This window comes from Trifolium pratense, linkage group LG1, assembly GCF_020283565.1.
Source record: "Trifolium pratense cultivar HEN17-A07 linkage group LG1, ARS_RC_1.1, whole genome shotgun sequence".
In the NCBI taxonomy this organism is placed as follows: Eukaryota; Viridiplantae; Streptophyta; class Magnoliopsida; order Fabales; family Fabaceae; genus Trifolium; species Trifolium pratense.
Genome location: NC_060059.1, coordinates 46,874,205 through 46,890,430, shown reverse-complemented (window position 1 = coordinate 46,890,430; position 16,226 = coordinate 46,874,205). Strand labels below are relative to the sequence as shown.

At 31.6% G+C, this 16,226-nt stretch overlaps 2 protein-coding genes and 2 long non-coding RNA genes across 4 annotated transcripts in view; 3 read left to right on the top strand and 1 right to left on the bottom strand.

Annotated features, from left to right (window-relative positions):
* The first annotated feature begins 4,221 nt into the window (after positions 1-4,221).
* On the top strand, positions 4,222-6,493 carry LOC123905186. The gene is made up of 2 exons (XR_006808349.1): positions 4,222-4,475; positions 5,090-6,493. It is a non-coding gene; the product is annotated as an uncharacterized LOC123905186 (long non-coding RNA).
* Positions 6,494-10,152: 3,659 nt separating this feature from the next.
* LOC123905183 lies at positions 10,153-12,424 on the top strand. Its single transcript, XR_006808348.1, has 2 exons — positions 10,153-10,406; positions 11,021-12,424. It is a non-coding gene; the product is annotated as an uncharacterized LOC123905183 (long non-coding RNA).
* Positions 12,425-12,445: 21 nt separating this feature from the next.
* Positions 12,446-14,308, top strand: LOC123895322 (protein FAR-RED IMPAIRED RESPONSE 1-like). The gene is made up of 3 exons (XM_045945578.1): positions 12,446-12,451; positions 12,642-13,604; positions 14,240-14,308. The coding sequence occupies exons 1-2, from the start codon at positions 12,446-12,448 to the stop codon at positions 13,584-13,586; spliced, it is 951 nt and encodes a 316-aa protein (XP_045801534.1). The 3' UTR covers positions 13,587-13,604; positions 14,240-14,308.
* Positions 14,309-15,356: 1,048 nt separating this feature from the next.
* LOC123905174 overlaps positions 15,357-16,226 on the bottom strand; it is a 35,374-nt gene continuing 34,504 nt past the window's right edge. Inside the window, exon 10 of the mRNA XM_045954807.1 lies at positions 15,357-16,098. Within this exon, the coding sequence (XP_045810763.1) occupies positions 15,659-16,098 (440 nt within the window). The 3' untranslated portion in view covers positions 15,357-15,658. The remainder of the gene's footprint in view (positions 16,099-16,226) is intronic.

Here is a 16,226-nt window from a genome sequence, read left to right as displayed (position 1 = left end):
AATATAGACATAAGGGTAAAAGGGTAATTATACACAAGATATTTATCACGGAAAGGTTTGTCAGATCACGTGACATTCTTGTGACTTGGGTAGCAGTGATGTGTTGCTAGATACCGCTCACTGTTTATAATATTGAGATTAATATTATTGTCAACGTCATAGGAACCTACAGGGTCACACACATAAGGACAGTTAAAGACGGGAGAAATAAGTATGACTTATTAGTGGGGTGCGATTAGTAACAGTAGGTTATTGGGCTTGCGAAGTCCAATAACCGCTTTGGCCTGAAGACAACATAAGAAGCTCTATAAATAGAGCCATATGCAATTCAGTCTTGTGTTACACACATAATCCGAATTTTAGAGAAACCCTAAAATTCTCTAAAACCCTAACCGCACTAAATCTCCCTCTACCGTCGTCTTGCAGCTAGCACTAAGAGGTGAACGGAAACTGTTCGTGTGGACCGGCTAGAGGTGCTGCGATCGTGCGGTTCTTGTGATCAATTCAGAATCGAGGAATTGTTCTTCAAAGGTAATAACCGAAACCCTGATCATGTCCATTCGCAAGGATCCATCGAAGGAAAAATTTTAATTTCCGCTGCGTTTTACACTCTGTTTTAAATGCGATTTTCCTTCAGTATCAACAGTCCTAATAACAACTGGTTCAGTGGGAACAACTGAATTTCGTCTAGTAGCTACCATTGACGAGGTAGATATTATGTCATTGTTGTCATGAAGCACCACAGAGTTACCACCTGGTTCCCTTTCCCTATCTGTAGCGTGTGCACTTGGGCGTTCCAAATTAGATTGGGAAGAATGCGAAGAATTTGTTGCATTTCCCCTTGATTGGCTCTCAGTAAATGTATCAGCCCTACCTCTCCCTTCCTCACGCAACCATCGCGAGTCCATACAACCACCTGGACGGCGGACATCTACTCTAATTTCGTTCGAACAACTTCGCTTCCCATCATCCCTCTCTATGGCATATCTTACATCACACTTATCTTCTGAGTGGCCAAGAATACCACACACAAAGCAAAAGAGTCCGAGTTTTTCATATTTGAATTTCACAACACCGCCCTCACCACCATTCACAGCAATCTTCTTCTCGATCTTTAATGGTTTTCTAACATCTACCCGAATTTTCACCCTCATATACTGTCGCCAGAAGCTCGTATTATTATTTCTATCATACTCCAAAAATTCTCCAATATAGTTTGCCAAACCTTTCCCTACCTTCTCAATCATCATTCCTACTGGAACATTATGAATTTGGACCCAAAAGTTGACATGAAATAACGGAATATCATATAATGCAACTCCCACCTTCAAACTTTCAACAATCAGTGTGAAGTTGTCAAAAGTCCAAGGCCCACCCTTGATTACCGCTTCAACATCCAGTGGATGAAAGAATTTGAACAAATACAGACCCTGTGAAGCTTCCTTTACTGACATACCCTTCACCGGCCTCCATACCTCAGCCATTCGCACCTTCATGACATTGAACTTAATAGGACGATCATGGACAAACCGACCTACTAAACATAAGGTAACATCATCTTGTTCAGTATCATTCTCCTCCAACTCGAAATTCAGAACCTCCTCTTCGCCTAGATTAAGGTTCTCTAAATTTGCTTCCATGGTGAAAACAAAGCGCAGAACAGCCACAAAAACCAGAACAGACTTACAAGCAACAACTCTTCAAATTCGAAAACGCGGCGCAACCAGAAGATTAAAGCACACCGTGACAAACAGGAAGACAGAGCAAAGCAAACAGAAACGAAAACGCACAACTCTCACGATAACGGAGAGATAAACTAACGCAACTCTCACAACGGAGACAACCCCAAATCCCTAGCAAGACCCCGTGGCTATCTTGCTATAATTTCCAATAACCCTGGCAAAACCCCTTGAATGTTTTGCCTTTGCTGCAAGCCTAACGAGAGACAGAGACAATACTGTGAACGACGCTAATCAGATTGGTGATAGAAACACCATCGCAAAAACAGGGAAACAACTTAACAAAGAACCTTAAATCGCAGAATCGAGAGGCGACAAGGATGATATGTCTATGGGCCCAATATTGAACTTAACAAGGGTGACAGACTATGCCTTGTGTTCACAGTATTGTCACGGAAAGGGTAATTATACACAAGATATTTATCACGGAAAGGTTTGTCAGATCACGTGACATTCTTATGACTTGGGTAGCAGTGATGTGTTGCTAGATACCGCTCACTGTTTATAATATTGAGATTAATATTATTGCCAACGTCATAGGAACCTACAGGGTCACACACATAAGGACAGTTAATGACGGGAGAAATAAGTATGACTTATTAGTGGGGTGCGATTAGTAACAGTAGGTTATTGGGCTTGCGAAGTCCAATAACCGCTTTGGCTTGAAGACAACATAAGAAGCTCTATAAATAGAGCCTTATGCAATTCAGTCTGGGTTACACACATAATACGAATTTTAGAGAAACCCTAAAATTCTCTAAAACCCTAACCACACTAAATCTCCCTCTACCGTCGTCTTGCAGCTAGCACTAAGAGGTGAACGGAAACTGTTCGTGTGGACCGGCTAGAGGTGCTGCGATCGTGCGGTTCTTGTGATCAATTCAGAATCGAGGAATTGTTCTTCAAAGGTAATAATCGAAACCCTGATCATGTCCATTCGCAAGGATCCATCGAAGGAAAATTTTAATTTCCGCTGCGTTTTACACTCTGTTTTAAGTGCGATTTTCCTTCATTTGAATCAAAGGTATGTGTTATACATATGCATTTTTATATTCACCCTGATTGACTGATCTGATATTGCATATTTTCATATACGCTTATATTCACCCTGGTTGTGCTATCTAGTTATCAATTGTGTATAATTTTAAATAGTTTTTTTTTATATGTAATGGTTTCAGATAGGTTATACAGTGAAACCATTTTTGATGTTGAATGGTTTCAGATAGGTTATACATTGAAACCATTGGCTAGTGATTGCTTTATATATGTTGTAATTTGTTTTGATTTGGTTCATTTAAAGCTGGAATATATCTGAAGTTTGACTTTCAGTAGTTTATACACTGAAACCATTACTCTTGGTAAATGGTTTCAGTTTATAACTTGCTGAAACCATAAAACCATACTTATGGTTTCAATGTTATATTTCTCTTTTTTTAGGTGTTTTGTATATCCCCCTACCATACGTAGCTAGCTAGTTGTGTATAATTTTGCATGCTTGAATATGTTTAACTTTTGCATGCTTGAATGCTTGAATACTTTGATTTTTATTGTTATATTTCTGGTTTTTGATTGAAATGTATATTTATGGATTTTGATTTTGAGTTTGAATCTCATATGGATGAATGTTGTTTTTGCCTGAAACCATTAGGCAAGTATTATGGTTTCAGGCAAAAACAACATTCATCACCATTTCCTAATTGAATACTTTGATTCTGATATGTTATTCTAAGTTGATTTTGCTTTTGATCTTGATTTTGATTTTGATTCAATTATAATGTCTTTTGTAAACAATTAGATTGTAGTTCTTTCTAATTGAAACAAATATACACATAACTAGCAACATATGAAGAAACAAATATACACTGAAACCATCAACTGATGCCATCCGTTGTAAAGAAGTACACACCAGCTTTGTAACACCCCAAATTTTATAAACTAATATTTTCTTTATATTATTAATTTAAGTATTTTTATAAAATAAATTTGATGATTTAGTTATATTTTCACAATAGTATACAATATCATGTTAGTCCTAGTTACGTGTCTAAAGTATGAGAATGTTTAAGTAATTATTTTCTTGGAAATGAATTTTAGATAAAGAAAATCTATAAATCTAATCTATTAATTTGATGTAAGCTATGGTTTAAATTTCAGAACTAGTAGTGTAAAGGTATAAACCCTTAAAAATAAATAGTTTATGAAAATATGTCATTGTGATACCTAATATTTCTGAATTATTTTAGGTGTGCTTTGATAGTATATTTATTTTGTGTAGATTGATAATTAATATTTTCTCTAGACTGTGAATTTAAGAAAAATAATTTTAGAAATCAATCATGAAATATTTTAGTAGGCTATGATAAAAGTTTGGGCTTAAAATTCTACCGAATTTCGAACAGTAGTTTACTCAACAGTATAAATTTATATCGTAGAAAAAGAAAATAAAAATATCTTTTAGACCAGAAAAAAATATCTATGTTATTAAAATTAAATGAAAAATTTAAATAAAAATTAAGAGATAGGGATGAACTCTTAAGAGATAGGAGTTACACCTCATGTATTAACGTGGCTTAATCTTTCTTCACAAGTGGAAATGAAAACGTGGGCTTAAGTAGAAGAGAAAACGTGGTCTCCTAATTGTCCATAATCATCATTGAAACTCCCCTATAAATAGAACCTTAATCTTTATCAATCCCACACAAACCATCACTGTCACACGAAGCTAGGAATTTCAAGGTTTGAATATTTTCTTTCTTTTCATTCTCCAATGTTTTCTTGTTCTGTTTGTTTGTCTTTTTAAAACTTGTCTCTTTCATTCATTCTAAAAACCTTTAGACACTTGTATTTTCAATAACTTCCAAGATCTTTAATGTAGCTATAGTCTTATTATTACTTATGAAGGAAACAGAGCACTTATGCAATTCTTCTAGTTTTTAGCTTAAGCCAACTCTATGAAAACTAAGAGTCTTTTTCCAATATTGCTAAAAACAGAGCACTTACTCAAATGTTTTAGTTAACAGGTTGTCTATTTTCACTTGATTTTATATTAGCAATGAACTCATGTCTAGTACCCTTATTGATTCTTTAAGTGATCACAAGTAAAGTGTAATTATGTAACAAGTTGGTAACAAGATACTTCTAAACTTTGGATTCATATGATGAGTTGAAAGTCTTTGTTTCATTTACTATGAAACCATATACACGTATGAGAATAAGAAGTAGATGTCATGCAATTTTCTTAATTATGTTAGGTTCCTGTTCTTGCATAATTTCTTTTAATACATTAGTATTGTTAGAATTTAATTATAATTCTAGTTAGTTAAGAAATAGTTGTTTTGATGAGTTAATAGGTGTCCTAGATGAAGGTGATTGCTCGAGTTATTTTGGAAAGCTTCGAGGTAAGGGGAATCGCTAATAATAAGTTTCGATGAGCACAAGAAATGTGTTACTTGTATATATATTATTAGTTATAACTAGGGGTGTTGTGTACTTTATATAGTAATTTATATTCATTAAGGTATGTGCAAAATGTTAAATGATGAGTGATTGATTTTAGTTTGATTATATGTGTGAATAAATCTTCTGCAATATATGATTTGAAAATGTTCATATGTTTGAGTGTTATGGTGAAAAATTGAGGTTAACTCTCATAAGTTGTATGGTGAGTTTTGAGGATTAATATGTCAAGTTGATATTGACAAAGAAAATTTAAGTTGAAAAGTTGAACAGTTAATCACCTTTGATAGGTGAAGAGCAAAACAGGGTGTTTCTTACAGTACTATAATGTATGTAAGACTGAGGATAGGTTCGGCTAGGTCGCCTCAAGACCTAATGGGGATCACCGGCGTTTTGAACTCCTACCAATAGTCAGAGATAGCCACTCTGACTGGAGGAAATCATACAACCCGACGTGGTGAAACCTGACTGTGCAGGACTATCTATAATAAGGTGTAGCGCTCGGGCCAGAATGGTTGAGACATATTTGATATATGTTGATTTGCAAACGACCATGTTATGGCAGTTGAAACGGCCTTACGCTCATAATAGAGGTCTCCATGGAGTAGGTTGAATAAAGATAATACTAACCAAATTAGAAGACTAACTTCGAGTGAAGAATTATGATTAGATTTTATATACATTTTAAATGATTCAATTTCGATGTTTGATATATTTGATGATTGATATATTTGATTTTCCTTGTCTGACTAATTGTTGATTAGTGATGATGATATAATGTTTATGTAATTCACTTTGTGATTATTTGACTATATGTGACTATTTGACTACTTGATTCTATTTAATTAAATACATGATTAGATACTCAGTTATGTATATATACTATTAAATAAATGTATATACTTGTATAATATTATCTGTAACCTTGTGACATCATCACGATGGTAACTTGTGTACGAGTGATTCACCCCTTACAACAGTTAGTGCAGGATTCTAAGAACTCAAGTTGAAGTTCATTGAGAAAAGGAAAACGTGATTGTGAGAGACATTAATTATAATACAAGGACCGTTAGTGTTGATTAGTGATCTAGTTTATCTTTGGAGCCTAAAGAGAAAGATCTCTTTGATATGTATTGATGACGTCATTGGAGTACTCTCTAGGTGACATGTATCTTAGTGTTTGACCAGCTTGTGATCATTTGTGGGTTAGAGTCTTTTGTAGGAATTTATCTTTTATTATTTCATATTGAAAAATTGTAAGATACTTATGTGAAATGAAAATGTTTTATATTTGAAAATCCTTTGAGCAAAATTACTAGATGATTGTTTGATATAAGTGATGCATATTATTTATGGACTTACTAAATAATTTATATAAAGAGAATTTTGAAAACTTTCTTAAATAAAAATAATAGTACTTATATTCGAGAACATTTCTCACTTATACTTTTCCTTTACCAAAAATAAACTAGCATAATTTTATTTACTTGTATTTAAGCATTTAAATTTGGGTAGAGAACTGTGACGCTCTTCTTTTCAGTCTTTGAAAAGGGGGTGTTACAATTAGTGGTATCAGAGCTGGTCGAGTCTTTCGGGAGTCTTTGGGGAATAGGTTCATGATGCTTTTGTTGTGTCATCTATGTTTGCTTTTGTTATGTGAAATTGTAAGATAAAAGTGTTTTCATTCTAAGTTTGTATATGGGGTATAAGGATGGTCTAATCGTAATGGAAATTTTGTGAGTCATTTTAGTGCAGATGATGACAACATGGATATATGTCAGAATGAGTAGAACTCCTGATGGTTAGTCAATTTTCTTTTTCTAAGTAGATTAAGGAACTACATTGAAAGATTTTGATACTTTAAATTATTGAGAATATAGTTGGTTGACTAGTATGGATAAATAGATAATAATGAGATCTAATGATTTTTCTATATGCATAATTAGTTCATAGAGAATGAGTAATAATAGGAAATCATAGAAATATCTTAGAATGTTTAGGGAAACATTAATTTTATATGACTAATAATTATGATAATGTTATGATAGACTTAGAGTATAGTAAGGTCTTGCTTGTTTGAGAGTCTTATGGATTGAAATTTTACTTCACTAAGAGAATCAATGGTCATATATGTAGGTAATTATGTAGTTCAAGAATATGTCACATTGTGTTAGCTTATGGCTAGTTGAATAATATGTGAGCATGGAATTTAGTAGACTTTAGTGCGGATGCCAATTTTTAGAAATGGTATTACGATACGAAAAAAAAAATCATAGTAAATCCTAAAGAAATTTAAGTAATAGTTTGTTAAGGTAAAATTTTAGGGACACGAGATTTTGCTTTGCTAGTCTTTGTTTTTGATGGTATAAGATTCCTTATTTTTTTTTTTTTAGTTATTAGGCTAACTGCCGCGTTGCTGCATTTTTGTGGTTAGGTAAGTACAAACTGATTGTTTTGGTTTCTAGTATGGTGTATTGGTTTTGCTATGTTTTGTTGGTCATGCTATGCTTGCACAATTTTTGTTCTTGTTGTGTTTCTCCTATTATAGGCATTTATTGTAGTTATGTAAGAATTATTATAAATAAAATTGTGTTGTTTCAAAATTTTAAGAAAATAAATAAATTAAGACTCATGGTTAAGGTTAATTATGTTAAAATTGGAAGAGTGTGTCTATGGTCAATTTTACATTGGAGTAAGTTATGTGAAACAAACTAGTTCTATAGGATGAACCAATACAAGACTACTAGAGTAAATTTTAGAATTGATGAAATATGATTATTTTGATAAGTGAAAATAAAATATATTTAACGATGAGTTTGAGATATTTGATTGTGGTGTATTTTAGAAAGTTTAATTTTAGTTATTAAGAATATGATTGAATACTTTTAGTTGGAAATTATAGCACACACTTGCTGCAAATATAAATAGATTATCTTTCAAAAGAAAAAGTATGAGTAGATTTTATTTTTTTTAGAAAAGAAAAAGTGAGTAGATTTAGAGTTAGTTGTAAGAACTATAGTTGACAAAAGAATTTCTATTGGATAGTATGGTTAAGGGAAGATATCTAAGTAAGTATGAAGACTTGAGCTTCAAGTAATGATATAGTAAATAATAAGTTTTGAGGAGAGTCAAACAATATAAATGGAGGTTTTAATATCGAAATGGTGTTGTGGTTTAAGTTGAGTGGTTCACTTTGGAATAGTGGAGAATATATAGTAGGTATATATTAATCCTATGAACTTCTTAGAAGAAGAATCTTTATTTTAGTTTTAGATGAAACTTTAGTTTCTACCAAGATAGAATTATAGTAAAAGCATGACTAATCTTTTGATATAATTTTAATGGTATAGAAAGAGTTTGTGTGGTATATAGAAAATAAAAAAAAACATATCAGCCTATACATAAATTGTCCCACCTTGAGTTGGATTTCTACTAGTGTAAGTAAGATTGATTTTTTGGATTTATCGATTCTTAGATTATATACCGAGTTTAGGAAGAAAAAAAAGAAGAAGTTGGAGATTGGAAAATATTGATCGGATTATGAATTTTGATTTAAATATTAGAAATTTTCAATACATAGAATTGTGCTTAATTTTGCAAGTGTAGAATGAACTTGTGTGGCATCTAAGTTTGAAAATTTAGCTTTATATAACAAAGATAATAAAGTTGAAAGTATAGTGATTGGACTAGGAACTTTATTTGTAGATTAGAAAATTGCTAAGATTTAGAAATGTAGTTAAGATATAAATACATACATTTTTGAAGATAAATGTGAATTCAAAAATTATTATGGAAGTTGAACTTATAGGAATGAATTTTATAAGTAGTATTAAGAATAGTGATGGTTAAGTTTTGATTACACTATATGATGTTTGAAAGACCTATATCTAATGCTAAGAATAGGAAATAGTACTATGGTCGCTGATATTCAATGTCAAGAAAGGTAATGATAATATGATTTTAGTGTTAAGATAAATGATTTTTTTTAAAAGATTATTAATAGTAGACTAGAAATAGTGAAGTCAAATTTTTTTATGATAAGTTTACTAGGTAGGTATGGCCGTAATTGAAGTTGGATCTTTTTGGGGTAAGTTTAGATTTTAAATGTGTATAAAAGAAAATTTTTAAGTTTTGATTGTAACTTTAGCAAGGCTATAGAAAATCATAGGAACATGATATATTAAAAGTTAAGTCTATTATATTTATCAAATGAATTCTTAGAGAAGTATCTATCTTTATTATTATTATCTTTGGGTAAGGAGATTATGTACATATGCTCTTAATTATATAATTCGAAGTTACTAAATTTCTCTAACTATAAGATAGTTGTCATATATTTCTTTGATTACAAATTTCGAGGACGAAATTTTTTTAAGAGGGGTAGTAATGTAACACCCCAAATTTTATAAACTAATATTTTCTTTATATTATTAATTTAAGTATTTTTATAAAATAAATTTGATGATTTAGTTATATTTTCACAATAGTATACAATATCATGTTAGTCCTAGTTACGTGTCTAAAGTATGAGAATGTTTAAGTAATTATTTTCTTGGAAATGAATTTTAGATAAAGAAAATCTATAAATCTAATCTATTAATTTGATGTAAGCTATGGTTTAAATTTCAGAACTAGTAGTGTAAAGGTATAAACCCTTAAAAATAAATAGTTTATGAAAATATGTCATTGTGATACCTAATATTTCTGAATTATTTTAGGTGTGCTTTGATAGTATATTTATTTTGTGTAGATTGATAATTAATATTTTCTCTAGACTGTGAATTTAAGAAAAATAATTTTAGAAATCAATCATGAAATATTTTAGTAGGCTATGATAAAAGTTTGGGCTTAAAATTCTACCGAATTTCGAACAGTAGTTTACTCAACAGTATAAATTTATATCGTAGAAAAAGAAAATAAAAATATCTTTTAGACCAGAAAAAAATATCTATGTTATTAAAATTAAATGAAAAATTTAAATAAAAATTAAGAGATAGGGATGAACTCTTAAGAGATAGGAGTTACACCTCATGTATTAACGTGGCTTAATCTTTCTTCACAAGTGGAAATGAAAACGTGGGCTTAAGTAGAAGAGAAAACGTGGTCTCCTAATTGTCCATAATCATCATTGAAACTCCCCTATAAATAGAACCTTAATCTTTATCAATCCCACACAAACCATCACTGTCACACGAAGCTAGGAATTTCAAGGTTTGAATATTTTCTTTCTTTTCATTCTCCAATGTTTTCTTGTTCTGTTTGTTTGTCTTTTTAAAACTTGTCTCTTTCATTCATTCTAAAAACCTTTAGACACTTGTATTTTCAATAACTTCCAAGATCTTTAATGTAGCTATAGTCTTATTATTACTTATGAAGGAAACAGAGCACTTATGCAATTCTTCTAGTTTTTAGCTTAAGCCAACTCTATGAAAACTAAGAGTCTTTTTCCAATATTGCTAAAAACAGAGCACTTACTCAAATGTTTTAGTTAACAGGTTGTCTATTTTCACTTGATTTTATATTAGCAATGAACTCATGTCTAGTACCCTTATTGATTCTTTAAGTGATCACAAGTAAAGTGTAATTATGTAACAAGTTGGTAACAAGATACTTCTAAACTTTGGATTCATATGATGAGTTGAAAGTCTTTGTTTCATTTACTATGAAACCATATACACGTATGAGAATAAGAAGTAGATGTCATGCAATTTTCTTAATTATGTTAGGTTCCTGTTCTTGCATAATTTCTTTTAATACATTAGTATTGTTAGAATTTAATTATAATTCTAGTTAGTTAAGAAATAGTTGTTTTGATGAGTTAATAGGTGTCCTAGATGAAGGTGATTGCTCGAGTTATTTTGGAAAGCTTCGAGGTAAGGGGAATCGCTAATAATAAGTTTCGATGAGCACAAGAAATGTGTTACTTGTATATATATTATTAGTTATAACTAGGGGTGTTGTGTACTTTATATAGTAATTTATATTCATTAAGGTATGTGCAAAATGTTAAATGATGAGTGATTGATTTTAGTTTGATTATATGTGTGAATAAATCTTCTGCAATATATGATTTGAAAATGTTCATATGTTTGAGTGTTATGGTGAAAAATTGAGGTTAACTCTCATAAGTTGTATGGTGAGTTTTGAGGATTAATATGTCAAGTTGATATTGACAAAGAAAATTTAAGTTGAAAAGTTGAACAGTTAATCACCTTTGATAGGTGAAGAGCAAAACAGGGTGTTTCTTACAGTACTATAATGTATGTAAGACTGAGGATAGGTTCGGCTAGGTCGCCTCAAGACCTAATGGGGATCACCGGCGTTTTGAACTCCTACCAATAGTCAGAGATAGCCACTCTGACTGGAGGAAATCATACAACCCGACGTGGTGAAACCTGACTGTGCAGGACTATCTATAATAAGGTGTAGCGCTCGGGCCAGAATGGTTGAGACATATTTGATATATGTTGATTTGCAAACGACCATGTTATGGCAGTTGAAACGGCCTTACGCTCATAATAGAGGTCTCCATGGAGTAGGTTGAATAAAGATAATACTAACCAAATTAGAAGACTAACTTCGAGTGAAGAATTATGATTAGATTTTATATACATTTTAAATGATTCAATTTCGATGTTTGATATATTTGATGATTGATATATTTGATTTTCCTTGTCTGACTAATTGTTGATTAGTGATGATGATATAATGTTTATGTAATTCACTTTGTGATTATTTGACTATATGTGACTATTTGACTACTTGATTCTATTTAATTAAATACATGATTAGATACTCAGTTATGTATATATACTATTAAATAAATGTATATACTTGTATAATATTATCTGTAACCTTGTGACATCATCACGATGGTAACTTGTGTACGAGTGATTCACCCCTTACAACAGTTAGTGCAGGATTCTAAGAACTCAAGTTGAAGTTCATTGAGAAAAGGAAAACGTGATTGTGAGAGACATTAATTATAATACAAGGACCGTTAGTGTTGATTAGTGATCTAGTTTATCTTTGGAGCCTAAAGAGAAAGATCTCTTTGATATGTATTGATGACGTCATTGGAGTACTCTCTAGGTGACATGTATCTTAGTGTTTGACCAGCTTGTGATCATTTGTGGGTTAGAGTCTTTTGTAGGAATTTATCTTTTATTATTTCATATTGAAAAATTGTAAGATACTTATGTGAAATGAAAATGTTTTATATTTGAAAATCCTTTGAGCAAAATTACTAGATGATTGTTTGATATAAGTGATGCATATTATTTATGGACTTACTAAATAATTTATATAAAGAGAATTTTGAAAACTTTCTTAAATAAAAATAATAGTACTTATATTCGAGAACATTTCTCACTTATACTTTTCCTTTACCAAAAATAAACTAGCATAATTTTATTTACTTGTATTTAAGCATTTAAATTTGGGTAGAGAACTGTGACGCTCTTCTTTTCAGTCTTTGAAAAGGGGGTGTTACAAGCTTCTTTTGCATTTATCCACAGGCAGTATGACCTTTTCTTCAAATACTATTATCAGGAGGACACATCAAAAGGGTCTGAGTTAAATAAGTTTTTCAAAGTGTTCACAATTGAAAAGGTTGATGATCCTGATGAAGTAGATGATCATAATGATGATGATGCTGATAATGATAATGGCGGGGCTTCAAATTCTGATGAATTTCAAGAAATTATGTCCCCGAGTTTTGAAGATCTTGATCGACTTGATGAGAGGGTTGTCACAGTTGACATTAGGAGCAAAAGTTTTAGTTGCACATGTCGTATGTTTGAGAACAGGGGATTCTTATGTCGACATGTTTTCAAAATCTTGGAGTTCTTGGGTGGTTCTGTGCAATATCATTGTTTGAAGACAATACCTGCACAATATGTTTTGAAGCGTTGGACTAGAGATGTGCGTCCGTCTGTCGATAAGCTGAAATCTTCCGTTAGTGTTGGCACTGAAGACACCACCCAAGCACAACGATATCAACAAATTTGTGCTGTTACAATTCAGCTTTCTACGCGTGTTTGTGCAGATCCAGAGGCTTCTCAAATTTTTCTTGATGGTGTTCTTGAAGCTGGGGAAAAGGCAGAGGAGTTACTTTTTTCTAAAGGTATTGGTACAAACCCGTCGTCAGTGACGCCGTCTAAGTCTTCAAAAGCAATTGTTGTTGTTGGTGAACCATCTTCCGAGAAGTCCACTGCACCAAAGTTCAAAGAAAGACCAAATCCAATTAAGTCAAAGAAGCGACTTAAAAGTGATTATGAAAAAGCTAGAGAAAGGCAGAAATTCATTATAGAACGGAAGAAACAAAAGAGAGAAGATGAGGAGGCTTTAAAGAAAAAAAGTGCAGCAGGAGAAATGCAAGAGCAGCAGTAATGTTCATGACTTCCAAGGGTTATCTTTTCTTCATTTCTTGATACAGTTGGGTTATCTTTGTTTTTGCTTGGAATATTTCAGTAATATCTAAAGTTTAATAAATGGAATGCAACACTTTCAATAGCATTATTATATGAATGTATTTGATATTTTAGTTTAATGAATTGTAATCTTCCTAGTAGCTGTATGTGAAATGATTGCAGTTTCTAGAATAGATAAAGGGAGTAAATTATATGGTTTTTTGGTTTTCTGGTTTGTATATGGTTTCATTTGATAAGCTTATGAGTTAGTAGTGAACAATGTATGTTCTATTAATGCAGAATTTGGCCATAGAAACATGCTTGATCTGATTTAGTACATCTTTTGCATGAATTGCAAATTAAAAGATTCATTCCAATTTGATGGCTGCACAATGGAAAGAAGTAGGACATAACAATGTGTCAGTTGTTTGGATAATTTGTTTTAATATTCAGATTTAATACACAATTTGATGTTTGGTTGTGCTACATTGTGATTTATTATGTTAGAAGTGTTATAGTTTCCTTTTGACCATTTTTTTTACGCGCTTTATTGCATTGAGTGCAGCTTTACCACTGAATTTGATGCTTTTATATTTGGTTTATCTAATGTTCTTCTTTACTGAAATCTCCAAGTTCTAAGAATTTCATAAGGGTTGCAAGCAGAGGTTGATGCCATCGTCTCATTCCCTTTTGTGGAGCAAATGATTGTTTTCACTCTACAAATGTCAAGATTAAGCTTGCATTTGTATGTCTATTTGAGCTTTAAAATCAAACTTGTAAAGGATGTGAGACATGGTTTATTAATAATTCATTATCTTTGATTGGTAAATTGATAATATAATAACATTTTTATATTTGGTCCATTATTATGATTATATTTAGCCATTTGTTACTTTCTTCTTGCACTTTTAACAAGACTGATGGAAGACTAATGGAAGTTCCTGAACCTTTTATCAAAAGTGTATATGTAACTGAAACCATTTAACAAGACTAATGGTTTCAGTGTATAACGTACTGAAACCATTTATCAAGCATAATGGTTTCAGTGTATAACATACTGAAACCATTTAACAAGAGTAATGGTTTCAGTGTACAAATCCATCATGGGTTAATAATATTCAAAATCAAGGTTATAATATTGAAAATCATAAGTATGAAAACCAAAATCAAGAGTTTTTTCAAAATTGAGATAATTTTCAAATGGGTCTGCTTAATAGTTAATGTCGTTCAAATACATTTATAATTAAATTGAGAGTTAATGTATTGAACCTTTTATCAAAAGTGTATATGTAACTGAAACCATTTAACAAAAAAAATTAAATTTCGAAAGTGACGAAAGGTTTTTTCAAAATTAAATTGAGATAATTTTCAAATGGGTTTGCTTAATAGTTAATGTTGTTCAAATGCATTTATAATTAAGTTGAGAAAGATTAAAATGTAACTGAAACCATTTATCAAGAGTAATGGTTTCAGTGTATAACTTACTGAAACCATTTATCAAGAGTAATGGTTTCAGTTAATATGAGTGCTCATCTTTATCCAAACTACAAGTAATATGAGTGTATAACCCACCAATAGATAAACACAACAATCGCAGAACTTCATCTCAAGTATATCACATTCTACAATTAATATGAGTGCTCATCTTTATTCAAACTACAAGTAAAATGAAAATGATAGATTACTAATTTTCAACAATGTGAAAGTCAGATTCTTCCTTTTTGGTGTATAATAGTCATGCTCAATAATATCAAAATGACATAACTCATAATAAATAACAAATATGCCTTCTCCACCAAATTGGGAATTAAGACATGAACCACCAATTCTTCATACACCAACTCACATGTCAGAGACTCAACAATGAATACATAAAAAAGTTTCAACCTGGTCTCTGACTCTTGGTCACTCATTATATCCTCTAGAACCTATTTAAGCAAGGCATTTTCAAAAATTCAAAAATTCAGAAATCTATCATAAACTAACATAACAAGAAATTCAGAAATTTATCTATATACAAATCCAAAAACTAAGTAAGACATCATCTAGAACCTAGACATCATGTTGCAGCTTTTGAGCCATTTCTTGATAGTAAGAAGCTGCTTTGTTTACCACATATTCCGCTTTTGAATTGCTGCAGTGAGTTAAAATTGTGGAGCATATTCCAATCCTCAAATCCATTAGCTTTGCCACTTTGTCTTGCTTTTTGAGTTTGTTCCAATCTTTGAAAGAGTCCATTGAGGTCTTACTGTCACCTTCCCATTCAGCTAGGAACTTCATGCAGAAAACTCCACAATTGTCTTTGTCTGGTTGAGTTGGAATTTTGGGAGTTTCCCACTTAAATTTGCTGAAGTCGAAAGGCATTGCCATTTTCCAATGCTTATACAATTCTATGACAAATGCCTCGACTTCCTTAAACCAGACATCAAACATCTTCTTGTAAGTGGCTGGTTCTCCTGACTTCACAAGGAACCTCTCTCCATTAATGCTATTTGTAACACCCTCATTTCACAACCGATTATCATTAATAAAAAATGTGATTACTTTTTTTCAAAAGAGGATGTCACTTACTAAAATCCAAAACATAATTTCTATTTAATTAAACAACGCAGCGGAATGA